Source organism: Xiphias gladius, chromosome 10, assembly GCF_016859285.1.
Source record: "Xiphias gladius isolate SHS-SW01 ecotype Sanya breed wild chromosome 10, ASM1685928v1, whole genome shotgun sequence".
Taxonomy (NCBI): domain Eukaryota; kingdom Metazoa; phylum Chordata; class Actinopteri; order Istiophoriformes; family Xiphiidae; genus Xiphias; species Xiphias gladius.
Genome location: NC_053409.1, coordinates 8,188,762 through 8,213,745, shown reverse-complemented (window position 1 = coordinate 8,213,745; position 24,984 = coordinate 8,188,762). Strand labels below are relative to the sequence as shown.

General features: G+C 41.6%; 1 protein-coding gene across 9 annotated transcripts in view; it reads right to left on the bottom strand.

The window, feature by feature from the left end:
- Positions 1-24,984, bottom strand: part of kiaa1109 (KIAA1109 ortholog) — a 73,840-nt gene that overhangs the window by 37,742 nt on the left and 11,114 nt on the right. For 8 of the 9 annotated variants that reach the window (XM_040137647.1, XM_040137652.1, XM_040137650.1 and 5 more), the window contains exons 9-45: positions 24,784-24,863; positions 24,308-24,458; positions 23,690-23,846; positions 23,151-23,229; positions 22,104-22,195; positions 21,798-21,915; positions 21,468-21,623; positions 20,716-20,813; positions 20,265-20,449; positions 19,269-19,375; positions 18,887-19,116; positions 18,461-18,679; positions 17,838-17,975; positions 16,986-17,162; positions 16,070-16,198; positions 15,327-15,446; positions 14,859-15,190; positions 13,767-14,017; positions 13,187-13,427; positions 12,479-12,970; positions 10,739-11,012; positions 10,500-10,637; positions 10,269-10,339; positions 9,900-10,073; positions 9,110-9,230; positions 8,756-8,905; positions 8,067-8,194; positions 6,466-6,668; positions 5,928-6,128; positions 5,578-5,789; positions 4,639-4,790; positions 3,903-4,053; positions 3,543-3,695; positions 3,052-3,292; positions 2,698-2,846; positions 1,786-2,017; positions 964-1,125 (exon numbers count right to left, since the gene is read on the bottom strand). In XM_040137647.1, coding sequence (XP_039993581.1) covers positions 964-1,125; positions 1,786-2,017; positions 2,698-2,846; positions 3,052-3,292; positions 3,543-3,695; positions 3,903-4,053; positions 4,639-4,790; positions 5,578-5,789; positions 5,928-6,128; positions 6,466-6,668; positions 8,067-8,194; positions 8,756-8,905; positions 9,110-9,230; positions 9,900-10,073; positions 10,269-10,339; positions 10,500-10,637; positions 10,739-11,012; positions 12,479-12,970; positions 13,187-13,427; positions 13,767-14,017; positions 14,859-15,190; positions 15,327-15,446; positions 16,070-16,198; positions 16,986-17,162; positions 17,838-17,975; positions 18,461-18,679; positions 18,887-19,116; positions 19,269-19,375; positions 20,265-20,449; positions 20,716-20,813; positions 21,468-21,623; positions 21,798-21,915; positions 22,104-22,195; positions 23,151-23,229; positions 23,690-23,846; positions 24,308-24,458; positions 24,784-24,863 — 6,464 coding nt within the window. The remainder of the gene's footprint in view (positions 1-963; positions 1,126-1,785; positions 2,018-2,697; positions 2,847-3,051; positions 3,293-3,542; positions 3,696-3,902; positions 4,054-4,638; positions 4,791-5,577; positions 5,790-5,927; positions 6,129-6,465; positions 6,669-8,066; positions 8,195-8,755; positions 8,906-9,109; positions 9,231-9,899; positions 10,074-10,268; positions 10,340-10,499; positions 10,638-10,738; positions 11,013-12,478; positions 12,971-13,186; positions 13,428-13,766; positions 14,018-14,858; positions 15,191-15,326; positions 15,447-16,069; positions 16,199-16,985; positions 17,163-17,837; positions 17,976-18,460; positions 18,680-18,886; positions 19,117-19,268; positions 19,376-20,264; positions 20,450-20,715; positions 20,814-21,467; positions 21,624-21,797; positions 21,916-22,103; positions 22,196-23,150; positions 23,230-23,689; positions 23,847-24,307; positions 24,459-24,783; positions 24,864-24,984) is intronic. The other variant, XM_040137648.1, reaches the window with a different exon arrangement.

The following is a 24,984-nucleotide window of genomic DNA, read 5'->3' as shown; positions in this document are numbered from 1 at the left end:
TCTGTCTGTCCTTCAATTTTCTCAACAACAGCTCATCTGATCGACTTCAAAATTCTCGTGTGTTTCGTTGAGGACCCTGCGCCCGGTCAAACCAAGCTGCAGCTACAAAACCTCGCATAGGATCATCTAAAGTGTCGGACTATTTTAGACAGGAAGCCAAGCTCTGCAAACTGCAAATGGTTTATCACAGCAGTACAACTACTATGCACAGTCACTAGAAGCAAAATCGTGTTGGAGCGCAAGCACACAAGCATGTTATTAGGATTATTAACAGGCGGAATAAGTAATTTAATCTACACCACATATCATCTAACATTGTTATTCGGCTGTTGTATATTTTCTGTTTCCCTTACCGGCCCTGTATGCGTGAGAAAATGGTTTACCCAAAGTTACAGACTGATGTCACAGTCTGTAAATCATTTCAAATGTTTTCTTTGCTGATGCAAAAATACAATTGCGATTGATTTTCTTACTCAAGTAATAAAATAAATCCATATCAGACCCAGTTTGATTTTTGAGTCAAGTTCTTCAGTAAAAATACAGTTTCTCTAGGTCAGGGAAAGTGCTTAAATTCATCTACACTCACTCTCCGATTTATGGCAAGTGTTTATTTATGCCAGTTTATTTATATAGGTACAGCTAGATAAAATCGTGTACCTAATATTTTGTCAACCTTAATTCACATCAGTGGGATCGACAAAATATTGGGAACACCTCTCGGTATAACCCAGTACAGTTCAACAGCGCCACAAACAGCAGCCTCCAAAATAACCATTAAAATAAATCAACACTTTTTTCCAAGAGATTCAGTAAAAACTCAACTTTATAACCCTAAGGAAGGGAGGATTTATCGCAGTCCTGTTGTATTAGTTGTAACTAGTCCTGTTGTAACTAGTTTTAATAATGCACATATTTTGGAAATTTGACATGGTCCCCCCTCATCTCGGGTCCACGATGTCTGACCTGTCTGTAGGCTGTTGTGCTGGGAGCGGTTGACCGGGGACTCATGGTTACCAGCTCCAGTCCTGTTGCCCACAGCGTTGGACATCCAGTTGTAAAAACTGACAGAGGAGGGCTCTGACAGCAGCGGGTGCTCTGTCAGCATGTCTGTTCCTAAGCTGTTTCCTAAGACCAAGAAGAAAGACAGTGAGAGCACATTACGTCATGTTACAGACAAAAAAAAAACAAAAAAAATACTGGACATCACACAATTAGCAACTGCTGTTTCATGATAATTTTCATCTTGCATCGCAGTGGCACATGCGGTTAATATGTGTTTGATTTGGGGTTACAAAAGCAATGACAAGGACAGGGTTTGTATAGTTTTCAAGCTCTTACATTAAACAGACATTATCTCATAAGTATTCATGGTCTTACACTTCGATACAGACTCAAAACATGTAGGTGTTTTTCTTTTCCTCTGTTTATTTCCTAGACAATCAGTGTTGCACAAAAAGCTTAAATGTAGTATTTCGGCTTTAATGACGCAAGGTGATATCAGCAGGGTTTACTGAATGTTAGTGAAACAAAGTAAATAACTCATGGCACACTGACTGCGCATATTTGTTCACAGTGGGGATGTGCCCGAGGAGGGACCGAGCTGTGAGTCTATTTTGTTTTGTATTGTTCACACTGCTGAACGATAGAGGTCAGCATTGCAGCAAAAATGGCCAGTAGACTGTTACATGTTGTACTAAAAATCAAGTTCACGCCTGTAACCAATGGCTGCCAGAATTTTCCACACGCTGTGTTTTCCACACGCCACAGTGGTTCAGGCACGAGTACCTGTGCGAGTGAGGGAGCTGCTCTTGGCTGCAGTGGCGGCAGACAGTTCGTTCCTCTGAGGCGTGCCCTCCAGCAGGTTGTGCAGACTCCGAAAGCTGCCTGTCAGATTGCTCAGTAGACTCTCCTTCCTGGGGCTGTCCTTGGCTGGCAGGCCTGCACGGCTCACATGGGCGGGTGAGTCAGCTGCTGTGTCACCGCTGGTGTAGCTCAGCGACTGGTATGGATGGGAGCCCTGGGTATTACAAAAGTCCAGATTACTGAAAGGAGGTCATATTAACCCTGGATCACTTTTTCCAAGCTAATAGTGGCTTTATTTTTATTTCATTGTGTCTAGCACCATTATAAAAAAAGAAAAAAAACCCCAAAGTCAAGTTATACTTTACTGACAAAAGAGCTCAACAGCCTCAACAGATCCCAAAATGGAATAAACACATCACGATTTAATTTGACAGAGAGAGGAAAGTAACATCTCCGTACTCAGCTCTGATCCCTCCTGGCTTTCCAACAGTGGGATTGCTTCACACCAACCTCATTTCCTTAATGAATTCTATAACGTTCACATAAGTGTTTTTAAAGGCAGCAACTAATGATTATTTTCATTATTGATAAATCTGTGGATAATCAATAATGATTGCCTGTTTGGTCTATAAGATTTCAGAAAATAGTGAAAAAGGCCTTTAACAGAATTCCAGAGCTTGAGGTAATGTCTTCAAATTGCTTGTTTTTTGTTTTACTATCATAGACAACTAAAGAAAATCAGCAAATTTTTACATTTAAGAAGCTGGAACATCTGATTTTTTTGGCATTTAATGTAAATGCACACGGAAATGTGTATGCTCATGTATAAATTACATTCATTAGGTGATTGAACATAACTGGGACACACAGTTACACTCATTCTCAAATGGATACCTTTATCCTGAGTGCAGACTCGCTGTGTGTGTGGGTCTTGGACAGTTTCCTCATGATCTCCACTCCGCTGACAGGACCAGAGTTCGCTTCTTTTGGTGGGGGACGACTGCATGCTCCCTCAAGCAACATGGTGTGTTCACTCACTGTGGCTTCACAATAATTATATAAAATAAAACTCCCAGAAGACCCATGTGACTGCTATAAAAGTAAATCTGAAGATTCATACTTATGTCTGTGCAAACACTGAAGAGGTAGAGGTTCGGAGTTTAACAGACCATCTGTGGTAACAGACGGGTTGGTCAACATAATATCATAACATAATTTAACACAATATAGAAAGCTGTGAGTTCCCACCTGCGTCAAATTCAAATTCAGCTCCATCAGCGCTGGTGTCACTCTGCAGAGCAGCTCCGTTGTCCAGACCCAGGATGGTCTCACCCAGGCTCTGCTGAGGCTCCTTGGGTTTGGTGAGGTGATTGGGCCTCATCAGACCAATAGCCTTGAAGCCCTGAGTTACCACAATGAATTTCATCCATTGTCTGGCCAGAGCTACCAGACCTTTCTTTAGCGTCACAAGGGCTGGGACTCCGTCATTCTGTGGTGGAAAGGAGAAGAGAAAAGAGGTGGATTATTGACATGGTTTCAGCCTGATAAAGGATTATTTAATTTGTGAAGTGGGAGCCAAGAGCACTTACAATAATTACCAGTTGGTGTTTTAAAACCTGGGTCCAAATGAGACCATATTACCTAATTTTATGAGCCATTTAACTATACATGGTAAAGTTTAAGAGCTGTGCAAAACTGAAGCAATGAAAAAGTATGAGATTCAGAAGCCTCACACTAACCATGGTAGCCTCCTCTATGACAGAGTAGTCAGCCTGTTGCAGATAGCGGTGCAGGATATTACAAAGCATACAGGAGGGATTCTCGTGCAGGTAGCGAGCTCGTTTAGTCACGCGGTTGTACTTGCTCCGGATCGGGATGTGGATGCTCTTTTTCTGTTGGGGGAATGACACAATGTATACAAGCAAAGTTAAAATTGCCTATTTCACAAACATATCAAGTAAACTTGTCAAGTGAACTTCAAGGAGATAAAAACCTTGTTTGACAAAAAGTTACTTAAATAATTCAACCAGAGGATACTGGACATTCTCATGGGCTACCCAGTGTATTTATTTATTTGTGTCTACACATGCCATGCTGACCTCAAGAGCTTCGGTCATGATGCAACCCATAACAGCACACACGCGCAGTGTGCCTTCCATGTCCAGTTTGCGTAGAGAAGATTTTAGCTGGTCGATGGGAACCAACCAGGCTCCGATGGCAGGTGTGGCTGTGCTGAGCAGATTCAACTGCCTGTAAACACAACAGAGTCAGAAGATCTTTAATCACCGAATAATTACTGTTCTCTGATATATTCTGAAACATTTTTTCCTGCTTTCTCCCATGTTTCACATACAATGCTGATAGCTCTAACAAATGTATTATTTAAAGTTAATATGTAAATTTTTTTTTCTCTTGCAATGGCTCAGAACTCATTTTTTCCCTTTATTCTCATCTACAGACACCAGTTACATGGTGCACTATCTGCTTGTGGACCCTTCCAGTTTGATGGCCTGTGAAGCTGACAAATCTGACAACCACAGACAACCGTTGCCAGGGGCACATAAGAGAGGAGGTTTTTTATCAAAACCTCCTCCAACAGATAATATTGTCCTTGTGATAATATCCTGCTGCCACACCACTGAGGCTAAGAGCAAACGACTGGTGAGCTTTCTGTACTTCATCCAGATGATGGTGAAATGTGGTTGCTTTTATTTTGAACTCACCAATGAGTTCACCTACTGTGTATTTGTGTAGTTTAAGCACAAATCACTGACTTCCTGTAACAATGTGAAGGCATTTATATAAGAGGATCCACGTGGGTCAGTGCAGTCATACCTGGAGATGGCCTGTGAAGGTGAACGCACGTTGGTGGGAGCAGCAAAACTGAACCAGATCTCTCTGATGGTCAGCTTCATGCTGCTGGAGTCAGGTGGTGGGGGCATGAGGGGGAGGTCTTTCTTCAGGTCGTCTGACTCGACCCCTTCATCCTACAGAACAGAGGAAAACAGGGTTTAACAGGTGGGTGAGACTATTTGCTATCAAGACCTGTTTTTAAGATTAGAGTGGATCTAGTTTGATTGCTCAAATGTCTTTCTTCTCCCTCTGATCACGCTCAAGCTGATCATTTCAAAAATGTCTAATTTTTTTATACACACACGAAACAATCTTAGTGTACTAATTTTGTGTTAAGATTACAATTCTTCTAATCTGAATCAAAGACTGGCAATAGGCAGTTATATTTGTATGTTTGGGGGATATTTATCAGCTTTTCTCCATTTTCTCCAGTTTTAGTCTGAGAATGACCTTTTGTTTCAAATTTGATTCTCTGTGAACATCCACCTGCACTTTATGTGACATTTAGGAACTTGTTAGCTTGCCTTAGAGTCTTTTTGAACACAGTAGGCTAATGGGTGCAAATACTAGGTACCAATTTTTTTCTCACATTAAGGAAATTTTGAGATATAGGACAAATCTAACATCATTGTCAGAAGTACTAAAAAGATATCCATAGGTTGACCTTATGAAAAACTGGTAAAAGAAATTGTTGAGCTCAACTCTATAATGGGATATAGTACTCAAATACCATGGTAAAATATAGATATTAATTGGGTTGGAGCTCCTGAAATACAGCAGAGTTTACGGTTTGGGTAAGGTTATAGAAAATTTGATCTTTCTTTGGATCTTTGGACCTAGTTTTTTTTTTTAAACCTGAGCTTAAAATCTGAGGGGGGGGGGTTATCCTCTTCACTATATGAGCATTTTCCAGTAACTCACTTGGTCGTCTGAGTCCGAGTGTTCATTGACATCAGAAGCAGGGCTGATAGCATCATGTGTCAGGTTGTCATCAGAAACGTCAGTGCTGTAACCACTTCCTGTCTGAGAGCCTGTTGAACCGTTGGACTTGGATATTCCTGTCTTCCCCCCAGTGTCTGAGCGTCCCATCACACCAAATGCATTGTAAAGAATGGCTCCCGACTGGCGGCCCCCTGTAACACAAAGTGTAATCATTCAAAAAGCTAGTCACAAATTCCCTACTTCTTGATAAGACTCATCTTTAAATTTTTCATATCCCTAAGACCTAAATGTAGTGATGACTGCTGCTCAAAGAGTTTGGGATGGTTTACCTTTGACTGTGAGGTTCTCAATTCCACATTCAAACATGATCCAGCCCCATTTCTCAAGGGATATTGTGGAACGGCCCAGATCACCTGACATTGTCTGGGCATCTGTCTCATCTACCAGTGAAAATTCCTCCATTTCCTCCAGGCCAAACAGCACTTTGGACTTCTCAAAGGGGATGGCTGTGATAGCACATGTGCCAATATCTGCGGAAAGAGAAGGAACTGAAAATTCCTTCGAAAATTCCATATTTCTGTATTCTTTCCCGCAATTTTGAAAATTTTCCACAAAAAAGTGGGAATAGGGGGAAAAAAAAAAAAAAAAAAAAAATCAGAAAAGGAAACATTTTAAACAACTTTGCACAGTGACGCACAAAATGTACAAAAAGTCAAAAGGTCTGAACACTTATTTACTTGGTACTGTACGGGTACACTGTGTATGGGATAGCTTTTACAGGCTGAAGGTAATGGAAAAGTCTAATGTCCAACTTTGAAAAAAAGGGGCACAAGGGATCAAAGAGGGCAGTAATTTTACTGGACCAACCTGTGGAGTCGAGGCCTCGGAGCTGACTGTGGATACGGTGGATGTTGAGCCTAGCGGCGATCTCTTTGCCTTTCTCGATGCCGGCGTTGGAGCGCAGAGAGCCAGACGACTGAGGCTGCATCTTGGTGGCCGAAGCGTATTTCTCCAACATGACGGAGGGTCGGCCATGTTCTGTGGTGTTGGGTGTCTCTTCTACGATACCCCTGAAAGAAGCAGAAAGCAAATTGGTGTTTGTATCTGAGTTTGACTGCTGTAGGATATCAGGGAGAAGGGTAATTTTCATTTTTCTTTTTTTAAATTCTGTACTCTGATTACTTGCGCACAAAAAAAATCTGTTAAACAAAACACAATTGACCTGACTGGATCTAAGATGAATAGCTGAATAGGAACAAAAATGATGAAGGATACCTTAGAGCACAATACAAGAGACAGATGTTTTTCAGGTGTAATGCATTTCAGGCTACCCCCGAAGATGAACCCCCCCTTCAGGACTTTTTCCTGTCCCAAAGTTGTAAAGTAGTCATGAGCCCATCAAGCTGCTCTAAAACCTATCTGGTGTTTACATTCAAAGAAAATTAAAGATCTCTTGGAGGAAGCAGAAGATAAGACCGGATTCACAAGTGACAGATAACGACCCTGCAATTCCCTTGGAGAAGACTATTGGACACTACACAGACATCTTTAGCAGCAGGGGGGCTGCACCCTGCTGTGACTCTTGGTTGACCTCTACAACTTTACTTCAGCTGCCATAGAGGCTTGTCCTTGTCCTGGATTGTCCTTCAAGGTGGGATTTTAAGAAAAGGGAACCCAACTCCTTGAATATTAATTTATTCATTCTAATTATTTGATAATAAAATACTTTTATTTAGGAACATGCCTTAAAAGTAAGACAACTAAGCATGCGACATCTGGCCTCTACAGGACAGTGTGTCCAGAAGGGGTGTAAGCGTGACACCACCACTGAGAGGGAAAGGCAACCACGCATTGGCCAGGTATCTCTCTGAACCTCTGTCCCAAACATTCCCTATAAAGACAGTCACTAGAATGCAACTTCGGATTTCCTTTGTTACCCGTGATATAGGTGTCCCATTCTGTCTCTGCGTGGCTCCACTAATCTCAACTTCAACAGAATCTTCACCTTCAAACCTCCGCTACTGCATCATCACCTTCTTCCCTACTCTGGACACCGCCATGCTAAATTAGCAGTTCCACAGACACGCGAGTAGTACACTTTCTTTTCTGCTAACCGGGTGAAGCTGCTTCCAGTGACGGTCAGATTTTGGTTTGCTCAACTGATACAGACTTTCCCTGCCAAACTGCAGTTCTACAGTCATATAGTCATGAAACTTGCTTTCAGTCACTTTATGTGTCCAATTCTTCGTTGCTTGTTCTACCTAAGTACCTAAGGTTAATTCTTTCCCAAATTGTGCATTATAGACACTCTTGACTAATGACCAACCAGCAGGCAGTTTAAAGCATTTAAAGCATAATTTATGGCAGGTGTATTAGCCCTGTGGACATGCTCTAAAAAAAGCTTAGTCAGTGTGCACATACACAAACACACACATACACAATGACAAGAGGAGTAGTTGAGGCATTACCTGTTCATTCTGAACTGGGTGGCAATCCTGTCGAAGCACAGCGCAACAAGAGACACATGTGTGACACACTTACTGGAGCATGACGGTGACCCCTCCTCTACAGAAGCCTGCAGGAGGCAAAGGTTCACCTGCACCAAAAGAGAACAAAACAAAAAGACAACTAAACCAAGCTGTACTAGAAACACCACTGTGCTGTAAATTATTGTTCTCTAAAAAATAACTTAAAAGTCCTTTGTCATACTGTGTGTGAGGATACTTTTCCCAAATATAATATTGTTTTGTTCCTCACTAAATGAAGATATACAGGGGGCAAAAGCAAAATCAATACTGCAATAGCTGCAAATGAAAGTAATTTATATATCCAGTCAAACGTTTAGAAAAAGCAGACTTTAACCTCCATTCAGTGGAACAGAAAAAGAAAAAGTGGGTTTTTCTATTTTATTTTAGAGACATAATAGATAACAGTATTTTTAGAAAGGCAACTAGTATGTTTTCAAATCTACATTTTGAAAAATGGAAAAATGTGGCTTTATGAGCTGAGCCATTATATTATTCTACATACTGCAGTGTTTCATATATTAACATTTAAAATGTAAAGTGATGTACAGCAACACTCATGATTCTGTGCTTGCGCTTGAACCTCTCTTGGTCAGAGCTGGCCTCTTATTATTCAGGGTCATGGGTCTCACCTTGGGGATGGAGACGTTGGCTTGGAGGCCCTTGATTTTCACATTATCTGGCTTGACGGACAGGTCCGTCTGGCCATGGGAGATGTTGATGGAGGCAGGGGTCGTGCCCTCTGTCTTGGACAGCTTGTGCTCCTGCTTGCCTGTTTGGCTCTGTGTGGATCCAGATCCAAATGGGTTAGACATCAGTCACAAGGCAGATAAGTGGGCCTCAATGCAATAAATTGTTGTCAAATCATGGCACATCTAGAAGAGAAACACTTATCTCACACTGTTTAGAAATAACAGAGAGAAAGGTTTGTCACTACCAAATGAACAACCTTTACTTTCTGATTTGGATCAACTAATTATACTTACAGATTCAGTGACTGTGGACTTGCTGATCTGGTAGGCTTCATTGAGGACTTTCCCATGCAGGTCGTCCAGAATTGCTGCAGGGTGTCGAATACTGGCAAAGTGGACCATGGACTCTATATATCTGGAACATAGCAAATACACAGACACGGTTTCACAGCAGAAATATTTTGTTTTATTTTGTTGATGTTTAAACACATTAGTAAAAACACAAAGACTTCACAAACGCAAACTGCACAGTCATTATCAGATCTCATTTAGCCATAAAAAGTATCATCAAATTTACTTTGTCAAAACTTGAAGTCTCGCCAGTCTTCAACCTTCTAGCTATAGTTTATCCATCTCCACATTGTACTCGCCAGGAGCTACGTGCTTGTAAGAACACTGTTAGCCTAGCACTGTTAGCCTTTGGCAAATTAAAGATTCACACTGGTAGACAACCAAGAACGAGATCAGACTCTGAAGCACTGTCAGCAGAATTTTAGAGCCAAGATGCAGTATGCATGGGGATTAAATTGACTTAAGGTCAAATCCCATCCTGAGGCTAAAAATAACCCTTTACTAAGAATGTGCAGTGTGAGAAAGACTTTGAGTCAACCATCAGTTTTTCTTATTTTTTTAATTAGGATTTTAAAACTGAGATTAAAAGTCTAGTTTTAAGGGAGGTCTGGTCTAGAAAGCACAGAAGAGAAACAGAAAGGTTGCAGAACAAAGACAAACAACATTTTAAATCAAGACATAATGAGTGATGACAGAACATGTGCAAAAACACGGTATGAAGCCAGGTTGCTACCTGTCCAGGGATTCAGCCACAAGGGGCGTGAGCACCACATTGATGGCCCCCTTCACCTCCACAATGGCAGTGGTCCTTGTCTGAGCTAAAGGCTGCTCCAGGGTCCAGTCATCTGTTGTTGTGTCCTCATCTGTGTTCTCCATGGCTCTCTTATCCAGGGGGGTATATGGTGTGCTGTGGACAAACGATGACACAATCTCTGATTATGCAGTACAGCTAAAGAAAGCAATCAAAACACAGGCTGCTAATTGAAAAAAATAGTGTGAAGCAATCAGTATACAAATTCAAAAAACACAAACAAAGTGAGTGGCCATGGTTTTATTGGAAATTTAAAAAGGTGAGATGGAGAAACAAACATGGCTTAAATACCTGTTATTCTCTCCCATCAGCTGAACTCCTCTATCCAGTAGAGAACTGGCTGACAGACCCTGCTTTATCACCTGAAATGTAAAAGAAAATGTTATGTCCTACAACTGAAGTACTTGGTGTATTGGGGATGCAGAGATACCATCTTTTAACATCCAATACCAGCACAAAACTCTAAATTTTCTAATAAATGTTACATAAAATACTAAAGACTTTTAATCACTGGTCACAGACCATAAAGCTGGGCACAGAGAGCTGGTCAAAGGAGGCAGAGCTCTCTTCGCTGGTGGGCGTGTCTAGATCTAAGGGGCGGTGCAGAGAAGACTTGGAGGTCCTCTTATTTGTGGGCTGCTTGACAGACCAATTTGACACCTGGCAGTGGTGAAGTACAAATATATTAAACTGGACAAAAAAAGGCAACACAGTGACATTAAGAATTAGCAGCGATATAGGCCAAAAGTGAAATATGTTACCTGGTAGTGGGCCAGGTAGTTCTGGTAGCACGCCATGACGTGTGGCTGTCGGGTGACCGGTCCAGGTTCAGCTGTCTTCTCCGCCTCCACTGAGCTCTCCTCCTCCATGGCCAGGGCTGAGACAAAAGAGGCCTGGGATGTGTGGCTGGGCAGGGGCTGGGGCGGAATTGGGGGCAACGTTGGCGGCAGTGGCAGAGGACGGGGCTCAGTGATCAACTCTCCATTGAGAACGTAGGTGAGGGGACCCTCAACACTGTGGTAGATGGAGCTCCGGCTGCGGGAAGTCAAAATATTGAAATATGAGCATCAGATGTCATGGTGCGGTGTCAGCCACTCATTGCCTAAACTTTTGACTATACAACCGTAGATAATTTGGTGGAAAATGACATTATGTTGCACTTGAATGACACACCTGTAACCCTCAAAACTGTTTTGAGTGTTCCGTTTCATAATGTAGCTATACATTCCCATTTAGGTGCAATATATCAGCAATGATTAAACAATGCTGAAAATAACCTTTTAAGCATTCATGCCACAATCTATGACCCTTCTTCTCTGTATATGCTCTAATGTTCTTGAATTTAGCCTTATGTTTGTACAGGCTTGTGCCAGTAGAAACTTTTCATGGGGCCGAATGGATTCTTTGTGTTTGTGTGGCGGCTATATCAATCAAAAAGTGTGCTGAAATCAGAGTGAGAACATTTTGGGTAATATAAAAATGACAAGGCAGTTGCATAACAAGACTGAAATCCAATTTGCAGAACACACCAGCAGTAAGTGGCTGCCCATGGATCAAACATCTCATTTGCTACAACCCCTCTTCATCACATCCATCCACACATGATCAAATCAAAGTTATAAATAAAAGCTGCAATGTGTTTCACTTCGGGCAGAGTTCCTTTACACAATAAAATTCAAAACTTGTTGGGGAGTAAACATAAAAAATGTCATATTACCATTTATGTATTCCTGTATAATGTGCCATAAAGACATTTTTTACATTCATTGCAAAGTTGTCAGTGTGAGTCATCAGAAGTCATTTGACGCAAGTGTGTACTGCCTGTTTTTCATTCCAATCTGCAGTGGTTTCTCGCTGCTGTAGTATCTTCAACAGATTATTTTTTGTTTTCAAGAGGCAAAAGGTTGTCTATGTTATTTGCTTCTAACTCTAGCTATAATAAAACTTTAAAAGAGGCAAAATGCTATTGTTCTATTCAAATATAGTTTGGAAATACAGTATTTGTTTTTGTAAAATGTAAAAAATTTGATTTTTTTAATAAAACTATAAATATACCATCACAATTCCACAGCAACATCCTTAAATATAAACTTACAAATTGGGGGGGAAAAAAAATAAAAAATAAGTGCAATCATCACAATCTTAACATGTAAATCGTAAAGGGCAAAATCCCTTCAGAATTGACCTTTAATATTATTCATAAGGGGTTACACTTGAAGCAGTCTGGCAGAGTCAGAACTTGCTAGACAGCTCATGATTCATCTGGTCTTACAGATGAGAAATAAGAGACTCTTTGATGTTACTGAGAGCAGTCTTGAATCTTTCAACACCGTAATGCCACACTTAACCTTGTACCTGAGATTTGGCCATCCAACCAGTCTCCTCTCAAATTTTTGAAAGTTTTTATCTTTGAGAACTTTTGAGAGCTCCAATGAAGCTGAGCGCCATTAGCAGAATATTCCATGCTACATTTTCTACATTATGTTATTGTCTCAGCTGACCTGTAGTTCTCCATATGATATGGAGGCTGCTGTGGCTGCTGCATCTGCTGCCTCCGCTTCTTCTTGCGGCCAGGGTACGTCCCTGGACCCTCATCAGCGCTGCTGATTGGCTCAAAGTCCTCAGTGGCGGAGAAGTAGGCCTCGCTGTCAGCCACAGACATGCTCGAGTCAGCAGAGCGGTACTGATGGAAGGTGTTGGAGTCCGCTGAGGGCGTGAAGGGAAAGGAGCCGTAGCTTCTGCGCTGACGCGGTGAATCTAGGACGTTCTCATCGCTGCGGGAGACCTCGCTGCTGAACTGGACGCCTCCGGACAGCACTGGAGGAGGCTTGTCGGTGAAGACGGCAGCTGAGAGGCTCTTGGTGCTGCCCAACCGACCTGAGTGTACAGAGGACTGGCGCTTGAGAGGAGAGCAGAGGGGTGAGCGCACTGAGGAGCGGTCCTGGGAACTGTTGGGTGAGACTGGCGAGATCTCTGGGACCTCCCCTAGGGTGCTGCAAAAAGTACCAGGAAAAAATTTAATATTTAGAAAGCATTACTAACATTAAAAATCAATGATTATAATTAAAGAAGCTGAAAATCTTGCTTGTGATGCCATATAGTTGCTCTGTCAGCTAAACATTTTTTCATGTTAAAATACATCACATTTTACAGTAAATTTGGTGTAGACAACAATAAAAAAAAAGTATGTCACTCTGCATGTTACTCACTCAGCAGGGCTTTTGTTGTTCATGGGGAAAATGCGCTCCTCTGTGCTTGGCGAGGGGGTGTCCCTCTCTCCGGCAAGCAGGGGCAACGCAGCACTGGATGAACTATTTTCTTCAGACGAGGAGGCGGAGCTGTGGGAGCGCTGGGGCACCTGGAGACTAAGGTGCTGCTGACCCCGCCTCTCAGGCAGCTCAGGAGGCAGACACGGCGAGTGTATGTCTGTTTTTAGTCCGACAACTCTCCCTAAGAAAACAGGGAGAGAACACCCTCATGTTGGTATTTTAACTAGATTTAAGTTAACAAATATCTAAATCTCTTCTAGATGCAATACATACAGATAAGACAATAAGCAAAGCTCAATATGATCTTATACTTACTTCCAAAATTCTCATGGAATAAACCCCCAGATAGACAAAGATCAACATTCTTACTCTTTTTTTAGTAACTAATTAAAGCATTGTCGATGTAACTATTCTTCATTTTCTGTGGGATCCCCAAAAACCCCCTAAAGCAACTCCTGCAGGAGAAACACTCCTCTTCAAGTTATAAGGAAATGTAGAATAAATCACAGCAAATCCATACCATCCACTTTGGGTGTTTCCTTTGTAATGATCCACTCCCCAGGTTGCAGCAAGGACTGGCCATAACACATGTCTGACTCAGAGCTGGAGGAGGAGAACGCGGACGAGGAAGACGGCGTCAGCTCCTCCAGCCTGAAGAAGTCCAGGCCCATGTTGGTACCTCCGAAGAACCTGCAGCCTCCGAGGCAGCCACAGCGGTTCCTGCTGCGCTTGTTCCGAACACCAGCCTCTTCTGGCCACAGGAACCAGAGTCTGAGGAAACGAGGGAAAAAAGGAAGAAAGAATAATAGAAAATGTTGGAGAGAGCAGCAATTAAAAATAGACAGGATTTTGGGTAGTGGGGGCCGCTGTAAGGGAATGGCATTTTGTTGATGTAGTTGCTGTCTGTCTGTAAAAATTTGTCCAGTCTTGCATCATTGTATCTACAAGTGCCTGGTATGTCTGCCTTAGTCTGCCTTTCTTGGTCAGCATCTGCTAATCCTTTTTTACGTCTCTTTGTTCTGTTAAGTTTCCGTTTTTCTTTCTCATAACCCACATACAGTACATTTAGCTACAGTAATAAGAAATGTCATGTCCAACTACAAGCTAGAAAAAGAACGTCTCTTCTGATAATGCTTCCCTGCAGAGCTTTTATGAGACTTTAAATTATTAAGTTTATCACAGAAGGTGGACAATCTTCTTCCTAATTATCACATATAATGAGCTGGATCACTGAATATGACAGGAAAAGAATCCACAATGTTTTTGTTCAAGTACATCTATTTTACATTATGAGCTGAACATCACCATGATTAGTGCTGGTGACTCATTCTACAGAGGTGTGATACAGAAAATTAGTCATTTCCACTTTAAAAAGAATTTTCAGCATTGACATGTCTATAAATGGTGTTTTTACCAATACCACAGTCCCTTGATTACATTAAAGAGTGCTGTTACTCATAAGTGAATTCAAAAATTGAAGTAAGGGTGAAAAATAGTTGCCTATGACCTAAACAAGGGACACCACAATGCTGAAGAGATGCTCTGGGGTAGCGCACACAATGTGAGAAGTGCTTGGAAAAGTAAATAACAAATGACATTGTGTGCTTCCTACCTTTTGGTCTGAGCATCGTGTAGTTCCAGAAAATGCCTCTGGACTTCACATTTGGCAGGGTGGTCAGCAGCCAAGGCAATGTCTGCTGTGATGAGGTTCAGGTTGACTGAACCCGCCTCCAGCCAGACAGAGCGCCGGAGCAAAGGGGGCTGCCCGAGACCTAACGGCTGACCCAGACCTTGACCCTGTCCAGACGGCTGCAGCCTGGTCACCTCGCTGTGCTGCTGCTGTTCAATGTACTGCCGGATGTTTACGTCCTGCACCACAGCACTTATGCCTTCTCCCACTGCCTGATTGTGCAGGTTGCAGGTGGCTACACGAATAATACCCGTCTAGGAAGGCAGAGAGAAAGGAAAATTGAAAGATCTGAAAACATACCTAAAATGTTCCATTTATTTTTAAATTGACATGGGTTTGAACAGTTAGAAAAAATGACTTTACAGTACAAAAATTGTTGGTGCTAATTACCTTGATGTTGGCAGCACAGCCATGCTCCACAATGAAGAGGTCAACTCCATCCATGGCCAGTCTGGTCATAGTGTACTTCAGCTCCTCTGATGTGCGACAGTGACCCGGCAGGCAGCTCAGCTGAAAGCAAACCATCATTTAGTACCAGAAACCTTTCAATGGTTACAAGGAAGCCATCTCCAGCCTAGTCTGAATGAGCTTTAGATACCCCTACAAACCCTGTAGCGACAACTGCTCAGTTGTCAAAAACTAATGAGAGCTCTCAGACAGAGTTTTTAAAAATATCCTTGTTTATATTCGCATACAAACAAGACATTTTGTGAAAGAAACTTTCACAAAATGAAGCTTTCTCTCAACTTCTTTGTTTTGTATGCATGCTATGTATGGCTGCCGTGAGTAGATCAATAAGTTAGTGTAAGAGGCTTTTGTTCCGTTTTTCCAGCGGTGTAAAAGTTTGCTTTCTGAGTCATGCATCGTTAGAGAAAAGTTTACAGAAGTTTCCGTTTCTTATCTGATGTCATTTGCACATTTCCTTTCACAATGGACAGTTCTGACCAAAAATTTAAATATGATCAAAAAAAGCTTTCAGCAATAATGAGCTAACTTAGTAGCTGGATGTGTGAGATTCAGACACTCACAGCTGCTAACAAGTTTAAAACAAAGCTGGAAAGGTACAGCAGAGGAAGTGAAAATGTGTCAAGAAATGAGGCTCAGACTTTTCATGGTATACTGTGTGTTTGTACCTTGGCATCGCAGATGCGACGGTCAACGCCATGCTGGCAGATGACAGAAGGCTTGGGTTGTTCTAGCTGGAACTCTCGGGACACCACGTGGAAAAGGAAAGTTTCACCCCACTCTATCATACTGGCCAGCTAATATTCACAGACACAATAGCAAAACATCATCAAATACACTTACTGCAAGAGCAAATCCACAGAATAAAAAAAAACAAGAGTAAAATAAATACAGACATTGAGCAGGGTGTGCAAAGCATAAGGAAAACCTGATACAAAAACAAATATAACACCAGCACAAGCTATAACATAAAAAATATGATTTCTTCTGACAATCTCAACAAAAACTTAACATTATAAATTCATAAAAGTAGTATCTGTGGCGAGCTATTCTTGGATAGTATTATATTGTATAGGTGGTTCATACAAGCAAGTATCTGACCAGAGTCTCTCACACACACACACACACACACACGCACACACACGCACACACACGCACACACTCACACATACTCACACATACTTGTACTTCTATCTTTGTGAAGACACTCACTGACCTAATGCATTCCCTAGCCCCATACCCTAACCTTAACCATCACAATTGAATGCTAAACCCCAACCCTTACCCTAATCCTAACCTAAACATAAACCTGATTCCAACCTGAACCCTAAAACCAAGTCTTAACCCTCAAAAAGCCCTTTGATGTTGTGAGGACTGGCCAAAATGTCCTCACTTTCCCAAAATGTCCTCACTCTAAGGTCTATAACTCAAACTGGTCCTCAGATAGAAGTACGAGTACAAACACACTCTCACTTCCACTCACGCAGACAGCTGACCCAAAGAACCATAAGATAATCATAACATAAGGCTGCACATACATACATGTTACCCTTTATCACTCCCACATGCCAATGGAACACACACCTGTGGAACAGTGACCCTGCCGGTCAGCCCCCCAGCCTGCATGTCAATGAGCCAGGCATACTCCAGCGTGTCAGTGCCCAGAGGAAGGCCCTGAGCGGAGAACATGGCATGGGCCCTCATCTGCAGGCCAGACAGACTTAGGTGGCCGTCCCTCAAGACCCCGTCTGATGTGGGACGCTGGGGGCAAAAGTACGGATTCACATACCGACACTTTTTTTTCAGCTTAAATCATTGCCTTGTAAAGTTTGGGTCAAACCTCAGAAACTGAAAAAAAACATCAAGGTAATTTGCAGTCGCTAAAAGCAATCGTAAGCTGAAGTGAAATATATGACTTTTTTCCATAATAATCCTACACATGCTGTAAAAAGAGCTTGTTATTCCACCAGTGGAGAGAGATGAGGAGAACACATTCTTTGACAAGGGATTAGGGAAAAGTTATTCACTCTGAGCAGGAAACAGGATCCAATTCATGGCTAAAGCTTAGAAATTCTGTGAGGTTTATACAATATACAGCTGCTTATGCAAACATGTGGCTGGTGCATGCATGATTCACATTATGTAACTCTGATTGCAGCTTTATTCAGGGTGTTTTTTAAGGACTGAGTCACCCTTTCACAAACACACAGACTGTGTTGTCTCCCTGTTTTTTTGAGTCTGTATTACTTTATAACACCGTCTTTCTTATGCTTTTAACTGAAAAATGTAGAATTATGTCATTAGGTGTGTTTCTAAGACACATATTTATTTTCACTATATGCTCTCATACGAATAACATTTAAAGGTAAAACAATGTCTGCACCATACGGGGCCAGAACAAGCAGTATCAGGCAGCTGTGTAGTTGTGTTTCATACCTGGTAGTTGTCACTGATGAAGATGTGAATGGGAGACAAGAGCAGCTGAAGCATCGTCTCCTTGTAACCCTTTTTCATCTCAAAACACAGCCGCTCCAAGAAGCCTGATGGACCTTCGGGACCCTCGCTGCTGCAGTGCTGGAGGCACCCGAGAAAGTAAACAAACACCATGGAGTCGTGCATCAAGTAGTTTTCATAACATAAACATGAATCGAATTAAAAAGCTTGACTTGCAGGTTTAAATCAAAAAAATTGCTTCTTGCAAGCCAGGAGACAGTGGAGGGTAAATGAAGTGGGCTTAAATGTATATCTGCACACTTTATTTTCTCGTATGTTCTTTTTTATAACTTGCATACAGCATCTTGATGTCTTTCATCTATTGATATAGTTCAAATTTATATTAAAATTTTGTGTTTATGTCCCTATAGCTTCTCTTGCATACAGTGCACATTTTCATCATTTTTATTTCACACTGTGGTGATTGAATTGTTTCATTATCTTTGATAGAACCCTACTTGCTGTACTTACTTCTACACTGATCTCTCTGTCTCCCTCTTTTTTTTTCTTCTTTTTTTTTTAAAGCCAAACCATTAAACCGAACTGTTGGCAGTCATCAATCTTACCATTGGCAGTCGGCCGTGGACTTTGTAGAGGTTGATGAGCACAGTGATGTCCCAGGGGCGCAGGTCCAGGGGATGGAGGTCTGAAGTTTCCTTCTGTTCGCTGTCCTCCATGCCCAGAGGAGACCAGCCGAGGCCCGAGGAGGTCGAGGTGGACAACACAGGGCTGGTTACCGCCTCCTCAAAGTCTGTGTACATGTCATCCTCACCAAAATAGTTTTCCTGTGGGAACAGTAGCAGGGGGGGGCTTGAAAGCTGTTTGATGGATTGGAAAATTCTACTCTCTTATACCAGTTCTTTCCTGGTGCTTACTGTAGGCTCTTAACTAAAATCTACATTGTGTCTCTTTGTTAATGAATTGGACCACTGATTAAAACAGATTTTTGACTAAAAAAAGATTATTACTAAATAATTCAAAGACTTCTTTACCTTGATGGAAATCAGTGCTCGGAGCATAGGCCCGTAGAGGATGATTTGAGAATCTGGAGACATTTCCATCTCCACATGGAGTCTGTCAGGGGGCAGCTCTGAGGGGTCAGTGGGCACCCGGCTGTGAGCAGCTGACGAAGAGGTGGTGAAGCGTGGCGTGGCATTGTGGGGTACGGATGTCTGTTCCGGGGGACGCAGAGCTGACAGCATTGATTCCTCCATCTCAGACACTAGGTAACGAAGCGAGCAAGTGAGATAAGATTATTTAAAACATTGATACGGTGACCAACAGAGGATTTTAAAGATAGTTCAAATAGTTTAAGTTACACAGGCCACAGTCTTACAGTTTAGAAACAAATGGATACTAGATCAGCGAGCTTACATGACTGTTTGAGTTGCTCATCCGCCTTCTGGGGATAAATGGGGTGCCAGGTGTAGTCAATGATGAGCAAAAAGTTAGGCACACTCCAGCAATCCACCCAGCCACCTCTAATATAAGGAAGAAAAAAAAAAAAAAACACGTACACTCAGTACACAGTCATAAGGCTGAATTTATCGCCATTTCAAGTGGATTTTCCAGCTCATTGTTTGCTTTATGAACCGTTCAACATGTGGACTTTTACTAGAGACAGGCGATGGTAAATGGGCTGCGCTTGACTTCACTGCAGCACCAAGTGCACCGGTCCACACAGAATTCGATCGACACGTCCCAGGGGGTAAGTGGGTGTCCTGCGGTGTTACATCAGTATAGTCTGGCTCTGGGCGATACATAATAAATTATCTCAATGTTAAGTTATCTTGTACAGAGTGCACAATGCATGCTTCTACAGCTTGTCTTTGAACTTTCGCTAACCCTTACAGTGGTGCTTACAATGTGGAAACAGACCCTGCTTTGCAACGTTCTCTAAAGGGGATGCAGACTAAGATGGATGTAGACTAGTGTTATACATAATTAAGGGTCTAAATGGAAAAGGACTCATTTGATACTGGTGCAAGCTCCAACAAAAGAAAGAGTTTATATCCCATATCTTCAACTGAAATGCTGGATACCTAAACATTAGACAGTCGGTCAAAAACGTAATCATTTTTCACACAACTGAGGACACTACATGGAACACTTTTTTTTTTTTACAGAACTGGATCCAAAATGTTCAAACAGCCCTATTCAACAGGCTACTACATCTGACTTAAAAACCAACAGACAGCAACTGAACTAACCAAAGCATGAAAAGTGAAGGTTACCACCTACTACCTTGGCAACCTTTCTACCTAAGTATTGATGTGAGTCAGTGTTACGATGGTGAGTCACCCAGCTCTTTGCTACCATGCTCACTTTTTGCCCACTGCTAGAGAGAAAGAAATCGCAGGTCTAACTCACTCTGCGTGGGTGATGTTCCTCCAGCGAGACTTTGTGGGTTTGGGAGGGGGGGCACCTTGATTCTCCCCTGGCATGAACATATCTGGGGGCAGCTTGACGTTCTGGTAGTCTTTGGCCAGGGTGAGGAGGGGGTAGCGGCTCGGGTGGCACTCTGGCAGGGACAGTCTCATGTCTGTATCCTCCGCCTGAGGAGGACAAAGCATGTGTACGTTCACGCACCCAAACATATTCATAGCTGGTGTCAAAGTTTTCACATCTGTGGGCGCATAGCAAAAGCGTTTCAATCTAAGAAAAAAATAAAAAAAATCTGCATCTAACCAATATGAAAAAATACAGTATGTGCAGTCATCTATAGATATATTTTCCAGACGGGGGGGGGGGAAACATTGCAATGACACTCAAATAAAATATGGACACTGAACAGACATCTATTTTTGGAACATATATTCACCTTCAAACTGAAGCGGGTGTGGCAGGTGGTTGGAACAAATTCATTGAAAGGCAAAGTGAAGTCGATATTGAGCGTCTCGCCGCACGCTGCCAGGTACACTATAAAAGATCGATAATGCAGGTAAATTGAACGATTCAATCTTAACAGATTATAAAATCTCTTCTAGATTGGACAAAATTGTGCAATTTATTTCATAATAGGTATTTAGAAATCATTCCTTTCTGAGTGAATGGCTCATTAGATAAAAATTGCTGTAAATGTAAGACGTGTAGAATTCTGTGGCATTTCATTGTTGAGGATATAAAGATTACAGTTAAATTAGTTCTCTCTACTATCATCTTCTATTATTTTTTTGTCACAGAAACATCTGTACATACAGTATGTGTCTTACATGAGCTAATGATTTGTGGTCTGACTCAACATTTTGTATTTGCAAAATGTCCCGGAAATCTAATGTAGATACTAAGAACATTTAATGCAGAAAATGAAGCATCTGACTGAACAAACATGGAATTTCTAGTACTTTAATATAGGATACATTCTATAGCCTAACACCTCCATCTTACTTACTGCCAACTTTAACTTGTAAACTGTATAAAATACTTTACGAAAGTCGAATATATTAGTTAAATGTTTTCTTTCACCATGTTTACATGTAATTTTGGCAAAAACATCGGGTCATAAGAAATCTTGCTCTTGAGTAAAAAATGTACAGTAGAAAACATCTGTATCTAGAAGAGCATCTTTCTTACCATTCTCCTGCTGCTTGGTGGAACAGTCAATCCAGTTGTGCTGGTTCGCCGCCCAGATCATCTCAAACTGGTGGAAAAGAATCTTGAATTTCCAGGAATAGGGCACAAAGGAGTAGATGTCTGGGGCGCTGTCACTTGCCCAGTCCTGGATCAAATCTAACAAGAAAGAAGAAACAGTGATGAGATGGAAAAAGGGGAAGTTTCATACATTTTACTATTAAAATGGTAAGCACTAAATACTAATTATCTGATTACAGAATGTCCGAATACGTGTGTTATCGTGCACAGGATGTACTGTAATTTGTCCTGTGTGTTTGCTGGAGGACTCACCAGTGAAGAAGTTTTTCTGGGCATAGATGAAGTGGTAGGTGGCCTTGTACACCTCAATCTCACACTGCCATGACTGAGGCATGTTCCACACCCGAGGGTAACTGGCTATCACGTGGAACTGAAATGAAGGCAGATGCAGGACATGATTTCACTCCTGGCGGAGCGACTGCTCTGCATTCACAAGTTGGACATTGCTTTTGCTGAAATCTCCCTTTCATCTTAACGCAGCTAACAAGTGCCAACATTTCCAATTTCTCTGCAGAAAAGTCAACTGAAAGGCTCCTTATATAACTGCCTGCTACTCACAGCTAACATCTCGGCTTCCAGGAGAGTCCTGTACTGCATGCTGCTGGTGGTGTCCACGTGAAGCAGCTGACCTTTGATGGTGGGAGAGTAGCCTGCGAGCAGAAGACAGAAGCAGAAAGGCGAGACCATCAATTCTCAAAAGCCGGAGCTCTTGCAAATGATGCTTTTTACCAACAAAACTTCAAAAGCTACTTATGTTAACTACATTTCAGGGGACAGGGGAGAGCACTGACTGATGACTGCCGAAATATTATCTGCTCAGTGTGATAAATTATAAGATGTGTCTCAAACTATCAGTGGTAAGACTGTGGATGTTCCCGGGGTTCAGTTGCATTATTCTGGATACCGCTTTAAATTTAATGATGGTTTCTGATGGTTTTACTTGATCTTTGGTCTACATTTCTGTATAATGTGTGGAAAACTTCATTACTGAATTTAAGCTCACTAACGGAATACCATCCCAACTTGCTAGTAGGCACAAACTTTACAAAGTGCATGCATGGTTTTACAGAAAACGTAGAACAATGGAGAACTGCAAAGAAAGACATTTACACTGGCGTACAATTCACAGTGATAGTACGTTCACTTCTGTGATGTCTTGGACTTGTTTCAGAGTCGTGCCCATTTTGACTTGGGTTTTCCATGGTCTCCACCAAATGTTGGTCTCCTTCCTTGGTCTCCACCAAAAGGTTTTCAATGTCATTTACACACATTTTAAAAAAGATCCTTCATGTACAAGATACATTTCAATGTAAATAAATGTTAAATAAATAGATAGTTGCCATGATCAGCCTGAAAAATATTTAATTCTCATTGTACATCACTTTTTGACATCCTAAAATATGTGTTCATCCTGACTTTTGAGAAATCATAAGTGTAGTTCAGCCATTAATCAGTGTATATAAATGTATATAACTGTGTTATGACCAAATGACTTGGAAAACCGTTGAGTTGATGTGTGCTTATATATGAACAAGATTTGTCCTCGAGCCAGTGGGACATCACATTTTGGTCCACTGGTTTTATTTCTGTGAAACACACACTTACCGTTCTCTCCTACAGTCATGGGGATGTTGACTTCCAAGTAAGAGCCTGCACCTACATTCACATGGATGGCATTGGTTTCCTAGTAACAGAGATGAAGATGAGGGTTTGGGGGGGGGGGGGTAAGAGCAAACAGATAAATCATACATGTCCAAATATTAGACAGGGTGCCCCACTGCCTTAAAATAAATAAATAAATAAATAAATAAAAACCAAAGAAAAGCACCTAACCTGAACAAAATTATGGTCATCCCTGACACAAGCCGTGTTATGTTTTTATTCAACACGCATTTATGTTGTTATTTAGTATGCACCTCACATACTTAGCTTTGTGGAAATCCCTGCACGTCTGCAGGATGAAAATTTGAAAAAGCATAAAACATGAACCAATATCAATAGCTAAAAACACTGTGAGGCATAAAGACAAAGACAAGGGGAGCGTCAGGGAGAGGAAGAAAGATCAAAGGGCTTGGCAAAAAAGAAAGAAAAAAAAGACAGAGAAGAGACAGAGAAGAAAGCACACGAGAGAAAGAAAGAGTCACCCTGTTTTTGGTGAAAAGCAGGTCGATGGTGGCGTCAGCAATGATGTTCATGCGGAGCTCAAAGGCCTGGATCTGCCTGGGTTTTCCTGGCTGGGCAACGTCGGTCACTTTCATTGGCTGGTAGTCAGCCGGAATGAAGAATTTCCACAGACAGTCCCTGAACAATGAGATACAGTATGCTCATGTAAATGCAAGACCACGTTTGCAAAGCTCCAATCTAAAGCCTCGAAAGTATGAGCTGTAAACTTTCAACATCAGTCTAAAATGAAAAAAAAAAAGCCCTCACCTTACATCTTTTATATTTATATCTGTAATATGCTGCTAAAATACACACAAAAGATTGTGCTGTCCTATCCAGCTTATGTCATTTATAGATTTTACCATTCCAGGTAAAGTGTTTGGTGTGTAACTGCCAAGGTCAGTCCTTCAAAAGCTCAGAGAACTGGCTCTGAAAATCAACTTATAAAACAAATGGTGCAGGTGTGGTGCAGAATTTTCGGTTTAACAGCCTTTAACAGCTTTTATACACTATACACTTTAACAGCTTTTATAGCTAATGCTATTGATAACGCTGAGGTTGACTAATAGATTTATTATTTCTCTGTTTTTGTTACACACCTCTGGCGATCTGCCCAAGGCCCATAGTTGAAGTCAGTTCCTTTTCCACAGACAATATCCAGACCCCAACATGGAGGCAAATCCTGGAGCTTATCATCCTCACTGCACGTCTCCGCCTCTTCCCCACTCTCCTGCTCCACAGGGACCAGACCTGCGATGACACACACACAGAAAGACACACGAACGGATGTCAAACAACTGTACGCAAAGACTTGCGAACAAAGTTGATCCCAAAGAACTCCTTTATTACTAAAAGTTTACTGGTTGACATATTGTACATTCAGCATTAATTTTGACATCATCAATCAGTCACTGCCAATCTGTCCCACTCAGTGCAGAGATAAATACGGTATGTCCAAATGTCCCATTTTGAATTAATTCAGAGAAAAGACTATTTTTTGCAATCCTGCACCACTGCTAGTTTTGTCGGATTACATTTTTCAATTGTCTGTGTGTGTTAGTGTGTGCGTACATACCGGGTTCATCCTGGTAGTAATAGATGTCAACATCATTGGACTGCATCACCACAAAGCCTTCACCCATCAGCCTGGGAGGTCTAGAAAAACAAATCCACTGAGTCAGTATGACCCCTGTAGCCTAATCTAAGATAATTCTAAATAATCACAAGTATGTTCACAGCAGGTTAGCAGGTACCTCAAAGGTACCAAAGCATTACA